At 42.5% G+C, this 8070-nt stretch overlaps 1 protein-coding gene across 1 annotated transcript in view; it reads left to right on the forward strand.

The window, feature by feature from the left end:
- The first annotated feature begins 3958 nt into the window (after positions 1–3958).
- Depdc5 (DEP domain containing 5, GATOR1 subcomplex subunit) overlaps positions 3959–8070 on the forward strand; it is a 59760-nt gene continuing 55648 nt past the window's right edge. Inside the window, exons 1-2 of the mRNA XM_055624060.1 lie at positions 3959–4024; positions 4772–4888. Of these exons, the coding sequence (XP_055480035.1) occupies positions 4831–4888 (58 nt within the window). The 5' untranslated portion in view covers positions 3959–4024; positions 4772–4830. The remainder of the gene's footprint in view (positions 4025–4771; positions 4889–8070) is intronic.

The following is an 8070-nucleotide window of genomic DNA, read 5'->3' on the forward strand; positions in this document are numbered from 1 at the left end:
TTGTGGGCCTCCTAACAGTTGGGATGAGAGCTGTCTTTGACTCTTGCCAGTTTGGGGGACCCCTTTCCTTCCTCTGGATTGGCTCATTCAGCCTTAATATGAAGGGATGTCCCTAGTCTTATTACAGCTTGATATGCCATGTTTGGTTGATATCCCTGGGAGGCCTGCCCTTTTCTGAAAGGAAGTGGTGGAGGAGTGGATGAAGGGAAAGAGTGCAAGAGGAGAGGTGGAGGGGAGGGAGGAGGAGAGGAGGAAGGGAAAACTGCTGTGGATGTAATGTGTGAGAGAAGAAAAAAAAAGAGGAAACAAAGTTGTGAAGAAGGATTTTACATCAGGATTAACATGATGCAATGTAACTGTAACGTAATGTTAAATACAACTGTATAACTGGCTGAACCCAGAGTTCTGTAAAAGGATAAGGTAACTGGAATTAGTTGTTTGTTTACATCATACTCCTGCAAAAGGAATAAGCATCTTATTTTTGTAAGATTTGTAAACGAAGTCAGTTAAAGTCAGCACCTAAGGAATGAATCTGAAGAAAAAATAAATGATGAATTCTGCTGTTGTTGCTTTTGTTTTTGGAAACAGGGTTTCTCTGTGTAGCCCTGGATGTCCTGGAACTCACTCTGTAGACTGAGTTGGCCTGGAATTTATCTCCTGAGTGCTGGGATTAAGGGCATGCACCACCACTGGGCAGCATTGATGAACTGTTTAATATGGTTTTCAAATATTTACCATGCCAGCTATTATTTAATAAAACAAAAAAATTGTGGTTAGAAACAATTTGATAAGGTATAAGGTAAAATTTTAGTAATTGGGACTATTACCTTAAATGATTATATCTAGTATGTCAAAACATGACAATACAGATTTTGTTAACATTAATTTGTTATACTTTTTTCTTCTTTTTCTTTTCTTTTCTTTTTTAGACAGAGTTTCTTTGCATAGCTTTGGCCATCCTAGACTTGCTTTGTAGGCTAGGCTGGCCTCACACTCACAGAGATCTGCCTGCCTCTGCCTTCCTGAGTGCTGGGATCACATGCACCACCATGCTTGGCTAACTTGTTATTCTTATATCGTCAGGCCACATAAAGAGTCAATTTATTTCCTCAAAAAGAAACGATTTTCAATTTCCGTTCTAAAAAGTATACTCCAGCCTGGAAGTAATGATGAATGCCTTTAATCCCAGCACTTGGGAGGCAGCCAAGGCTACATACACAGAAAAGCCCTTACACACACACACACACACACACACACAAAAAAAAAAAAAAAAAAAAAAAAAAAAAAAAAAAAAAAAAAAAAAAAGTATGCTTGCTTTCTCTTCAGTGTGTACTTCTCCAGAACACTCTGTAATACCCCTAAGTTACCACCGGAGTAGTAGCTTGCCATGTCAAGGGTAAATGATTAATGTCACAATTTTTTTTTTTTTTTTAAATTAACCCTACTTGGAATCTGACTCCCTCTTCTGGCCTCCATAGGCAGCAAGCACGCATATGATGCACAGATGTACAAGTAGGTAAAATATGCATATGCTTAAAATAAAAATAATAACGAAAAAAATTAACCCTACTAACAGAACCTTTTGAAATTTTCTACACCATCTTCAATCCATAGATTCAACCAACAGATGAAAGACAAAAGCAACCAGTCATGTCAAATTTGTAATACATAACTTACGTGTATGAACCGAAGCCAACTTTTTGCTCTTTCTGTTGATGGACAGCTGTGTAATCCATCACATACTGGCAGCAGAAAGCATGTTTCTTAACATAATTTTATTTAAAAATTGATTGGTATACAGGCATAATTTGTTTTATATATATATATATTTTATTTTATTTTATTTATTTTTTATTTTTTTTCTTTTTCAAGACAGGGTTTCTCCTGTAGCCCTGGCTGTCCTGAAACTTGATTTGTAGACCAGGCTGCCCTTTAACTCACAGAAATCTGCCTGCCTCTCTCCCTGAGTGCTGGGATTACAGGTATGTGCTACCATGCCCAGCTAGGGGCATAATTTGCAAAGAGAGACAACTAAATTTAAGTTAGCTTTTGGCTTTTGGATCATATTACTAGAAAACACCTACAAGCATCATTGCCAAAGCCTGTGTACTCCTTGTAAGCTTCAAGGTGTGGGTGCTCGTACTGGACCTCTCTATCTGGCCAGAGAATACATTATTTTCTCAAAGCACCACAGGTGAGGCCAGGTTGGAGAAAATCTCCTTCATCTAAGTCATCTCCTCCTGAAGAATTGGAAAACCTGAGATACCACTTAAGAGAATCACTCACTCTACAGGTACAAAACCAACTGTCAGAGACATGGCTTGGATATTCTGAGTAACTTTCCAAAGCTGTGAGTTTGATGACAGAGTATCTAGCACCCTCTTTTAATGAGAGAGCATGGGTGGCTAGGGTATGGACCCTGAATGTAGCCTTTGGTAAGAAGAAGGATGCCAGGGTAGAGGGCATGGCCAACTGAAGTAGCATGCAGGTCTCATAGCAGTCACAGGTTCTCCTGTTTGCAGCATCCCTGTATGTCAATTCTGGGGACACGGCGGGCAGTGTAATTGCTATTTGCCCTTCTGTCATTTGAGAATTTTAGGATGTGGGTGAAAGCTTTTTAAGATTCTCTGCTGGGCAAGAGGATCCGCCCTGTCATGTGAGACATGAGGAGCAATTCATCTTTAGATGAGGAGGGCTTGATGTTTGTTTGTTTGTTTTGGCTACATGGTGGGAGTGGGTCAGGCCGTGCGGCAAGTCTTAACTTCATGCATCCTTATTTTTGTCTGTTTTGTTTTGTTTTGTTTTGTGAGACAGGGTTTCTCTGTGTAGCCTTGTCTGTCCTGGACTGCCTTTGTAGACTCACCTGCCTCTGCCTCCCTGAGTGCTGGACTTATAGGTGTGTGCCACCGTGCCCAGCTATGCACCCTTATTCTGTAATGAGGCTAACATGCAGTTTACCCTGGTTGGATGATTTATGCCCCATCTAAGGAACTATTGGGCCTTCTGCCATGCAAGCCTATTGTAAATTTAACCCATTTTACTCAAGCATTCAGTATTTTGGATATTATTTTATAATAAACAAACTTCGGGTTTACTTTAAACTTGCTTTGAATTACTTTTGTTAGGCTTGAGTTTGACAACAGACTCTGTAATGGGAACTATAAGTTGGTCTCTCCCTCCAAGCACCCCTGTAAATGCTACATTTGTATATAGCATTAACTTGTGTTTACAATAGGTTAGTAACTCTCTGGTGAGTTAGACACACCCCGTTTTCTTGCTACATGGTCCAACTTGGCCTTGAACTCCAGGAATGGAATTGTCAGTCTTCTGTCTCTACAGTACCTGGATTACCAGGGTGCGCCACCACAGGCAGCTTCTCCCAGGGACTTTTGTGCTTTTCAATAGCCCTTAGGACCCAGGTTGAGTTATTAACTTTGTCAAACACAAGAAAAAAGCTCAGCCAGATATTGGTAGACTTTCTCGTTTCCCTCTTTATGAGATTTATGAGATCATTCTCTGAAACGAAGGAACTGGCAGTGGCTCCATTTTCTTTTCTTTTTTTTTTTTTTTTTTTGAAACAGGGTGTCTCTTTGTAGCCTTGACTGTCTTAGACTCATATTGTAGACCAGGCTGGCCTCGAACTCACAGAGATCGGATTGCCTCTGCCTCCCAGAGCGCTGAGATTACAAGGCGTGCGACACCCCGCCCGGCTTGTGGCTCGATTTTCAAATTTCTTTTGCAAAGCAAACAGCGCTGAAGCGGGGCAGCTGGAAACGCCACCTGGAACTCTGGGCGCGCAGTCAGACTCGACGCCACGCCCCCACCCGAAGCCCCGGAGGAGGAAGTGGCGCAGCCACCGAGAGGAGGCGGAGGCTGGCTAGAGCGGCCAGGCCCGCGGACGGCGAGGGGCGGGGATTCGGGGCGGAGCCTCCGGAGCGGCGCGGGCTCAGGTGAGCGCTTCCCGGCGGCGCTGGCTGGCCCCTGGAGCTCTGCCGCGGAAGCTTCGCGAACCGTGGGGGCTCAGGTGGAGTATCCTGAGGAGGTCCGGGATATCTGGCCAGGATCTGGCCTCGGTCCCGGCTGGAGGTCGGGAGGGCCTCTGGGACGGAGTGTGAGTGGAGCGCTCACCTCGGGGTGAGAGTGGAGGGGCTTGATGGAGGGGGCTCTGAAGCAGGTTCGAGGCCCTTCTCTTCCTCCAGCCTCCTGTGTGACCTTGGACTAGTCTTGCTCTCACTGAGCTTCTGCCACCGCAGCGGTGAAATGGAGGCAGGACGGTCCGCCGAGAGTTGGGACACACAGAGCTCTGTTCGGCAGAGAAACCCCAGTCTTCCTCTGTCTCTCTTCCCCGGGACAGTGTTAGTGGAATGTGAATCATGGGAGTGCCTAAGAGTTTGAGTGACCTTGGTCGAGTCCCGTGTATTGACGTTTCTCTACATAGTGATGGACAGACCTCTTGTAATATCCTTGTACTATTTTGGTGTTACTGATTTAGACAGAAACACGGTAGTGCCCCTCTCACCACCAGTGTCCTTTTTAGGTATGCGGGAGAGAAAATCTCTTCAGAGGATTGACTAGATCTCAGCCCAGGTTCCCTTTACTCTAAAGCACTCTTCCATTTATTTTTCTCTTGGTAACTGGAGGAGGAGTGATTTAATGCAAGGGTTGGCTCGCATCTCAGCTGAACAACAACCAGTACCTCCAAGGCCTAAAATTAAAGAGCAGTTTTAGGAAGCCTGACGTTCTGCCTGTTTTGTTTCTGTTTCGATGGCAGGAAGGCAAGATGACTTTCCTACTCCAAGATTGGAACAGCTGAAGAAACCACAAGACAAAATGAGAACCACAAAGGTCTACAAACTTGTCATCCACAAGAAGGGCTTTGGGGGCAGTGGTCAGTATTGATTGATCTTTGGGGATCGTGTGAGTTGGCTGAAGTTATGTGCCCAACACAATGCCTTAAAAATTACCCATATCACATTTGAGGCTAGATAGATAAATGACTAAAGCAATAACAGCCGTCAGGGGAATGGTTGGAAATGATAGCATAAGATCTTTTTGAAAAGCATTCACATTCAGATTTTCTTTGTGTTCTTGAATCCAGGCCTTATCATGTACCTTGGCTCATTTGGAATGCACTGTGTAGCCCAAGCTGGTCCAGATTCCATTATTCTCCTGTTTGTGTATCTGGAAATGCTCTGCCACACCTGACTTAATTTTCCCTTCTGTTTTTGTTTTGTTTTCCTCATGTGCAGTGCCAGGAATTTAACCCAATGCCTCATATGTACTAGAAAAAGCTCTCTGCCACAGAGCTGCCCCTCCCTATTTTTTTTTTTTTAATATTATTTACTTCAAAAATCAGAATTACTGACACAGTAAGATGGTTTTGTTTTGTTTTTGAGACAAGAACCCTATAGCCCATCCTGGCTTTGAACACAATAGATACTGGAGGATGATCTTGAATTTCTGACCTTCCTCCCTCCATACCCAAGTGCTGGGATTTCAGGCATGTTCTTCCACCAGTTTTATGCGGTTCAGGATAAAGAACCAATGCTTTGTGCGTGCTAACAAGCACTCTACCAAGGAGCAACACCCTCAGCCTTCAATGAGGTCCTTTTTCACTTTAAATTTTATTTAATATTTATTTATTCACAGGTGTACACCTGTGTTATGTGGGTCCTCTTTCTCTCTGTGTGTATGCATGTGTGTGTGTATGAAAGATAGGTACCAACCTTTAGTATTGTTCCTCAGGAGCCATTAGGCTGTTTTTTGGTTTGGTTTTTTTGACAGGGTCTCACATTGTATATTTTTCTGTTTGCTATGCTGACCAGGCTGGCCTTGAACTTACAGAAATATCTTTCCTACTGAGTGCTAAGTGCTGGAATTAAAGGTATATGCCATTGTGCCTGGCCACTGTGGTTTTTTGTTCTGTTTTGTTTTGTTTTGTTTTGTTTTTTGTTTTTTGGACTGGGTTTCTTTGTGTAACAGCCCTGGTTGGCCTGGACTTGATTTCTAGACTAGCCTGGCCTTGAATTCACAGAGAATTTTTATTTTTCTCACAGAGAAATTTTATGAATTTTTATTCATTTGTTTATTTTTTTTCACCTTGATTTTTGAGACAGTTCCTCAGTGGGATCTGGAGCTTGCCCATTAGACTAGGCTAGCTGGACAGTGAAGCTGAGTGATGGCTCTGACAGAAACTCCTTGGATCCATTATGTGTTGATTTGGAATTAATTTGGTACTTGTATGTTTAGAAACTGGAATTAATTTGGTACTTGTATGTTTAGAAACCTTTTGTTGTCAAATTATTACAGTCTTTACATTTAGTCATATAAATCCTGTATGGGGTTGCAACCCACTATTTATGAAACTGGCCTAAACATTTATGAAGCATAGATAGCTATTGAATAAACACAGAGGTCCTTTCAGCACAGGGAAAAATAAGAGTACAGTGTATGTAGGCCTGTGTGTGCAGGACAGATGTAGCGTGGTGATACACCTAGGAGAATATATTCTAACCAGTGTGCCTATCAAATATACAGACTGTGAGGATGGCATATACCTTTAATCCTAGCATGTGGCTAGAACAGGCAGGCAGATCTCTTGAGAGTACAAGACCAGCCTGGTCTACAAAGGACAGCTTGGGTTGCCCCCTTTTGCTATCTATTTTATTTATTTGTTTCTTTCTTTATTTTTATTTTTTATTTTTTTTGAGACAGAGTTTCTCTATGTAACAGCCCCAGCTGATCAGGCTGGCCTCGGACTCATAGTGATGTTCTGCCTCCCAAGCACTGGGATTAAAGGCGTGTACCACCGATGCCTGGCTGCCCTTGTCTTAAAAAAACCAAAAAACAACCAACTAAACAAGCAAAAATAAAATAAATAAGAAGAAAGAAAAAGAGAGAGAGAGAGAAAGAAGGAGAGAGGGAGAGAAGAGAAAAGAAATGAAACAAGTAAAATGTGCCCAGGCAGCTTAATTTAGACAATGGACATTCATCACAGGGACTTCACACAGATTGGACCAAAAATTGTCAGTGGAACATTCCAAACTGAGATTAACCCAATTAGTCCTTCACGAGGGTGAACTTTACAGAGTATAATTATACTTGAAGTCTCCCTTTATTTTGGAGTGGATGGATGGGTGGACTAATTCATTGATTGATACCGAGGATTGGGATTGCAGCCAGGGTCTCATGCAAGCTAGGCATTTACTTTATGGAGCTTACCCCAGCCCCTATAGTCGAAAGGCTGTTTTAGACCCTAATGTGAACCAACACTTAGAGTCTGGACTATTTAGCTCAAGTTTTATAACACATAAGAGGTGGTGAGCCTAATTTAGACAGAAGGGAACTCCCAGACTTGTAATGAGCTCTGACTATAATTTTACTGCCTGTCTACCTTTAGACAAGTCAGTTTACCTCTCAGGATATTTCCTTGCTCTTGTTAGTACTAAAGATTTACTGGGAGGGTCTAATTAAGACAGTGTTTAAGGGATTTCTTTGAATATTATGTAAATATGAGTGCTTTATTGGGACTAAGGCTCATTCCATCATAGGTATTTTAGAGAGTAAAAGATATGCTAGAGCCATAATTCCCTGAATCATGGGCTGCTTTTTTCATGGGAGTAGTAGGATTGTAGAAAGAGCATGTGCTTGGAGACAGGTTCCCTGATCCTGTCCAACTCAGCCGTTTACTGTTGTGGCCATAGATACTTCTAAATTTTGAGCTGAGGGTGGAAACCAGGCTCTCCATCATGCTAGGTAAGTACTTTACCACTGACTTACAGCCCCAGCCTTATGCAAATCATTTAGCTGTTCTAAAACTGGATTCAAAATGGGAAAAGGCTGAGTATTTGCATAAGTTACATGCTTAGTACCTTATAAAACAGGAAAATAAAGTCAAAACAAGTGGAGGCTGGTGATGGCTCATGGGGTAAGGACACTTGCTGCCACACCTAATCTGAGTTTAATCTCTGGGTCTCATATGGTAGAGGGAGAGAACTGATGTCTGCAGGTTGTCCTGTAACCTACACACACACACACACACACACACACACACACACACACACACACACA

Source organism: Psammomys obesus, unplaced genomic scaffold (assembly GCF_907164565.1).
Source record: "Psammomys obesus unplaced genomic scaffold, mPsaObe1.curated_primary_1811, whole genome shotgun sequence".
Taxonomy (NCBI): Eukaryota; Metazoa; Chordata; class Mammalia; order Rodentia; family Muridae; genus Psammomys; species Psammomys obesus.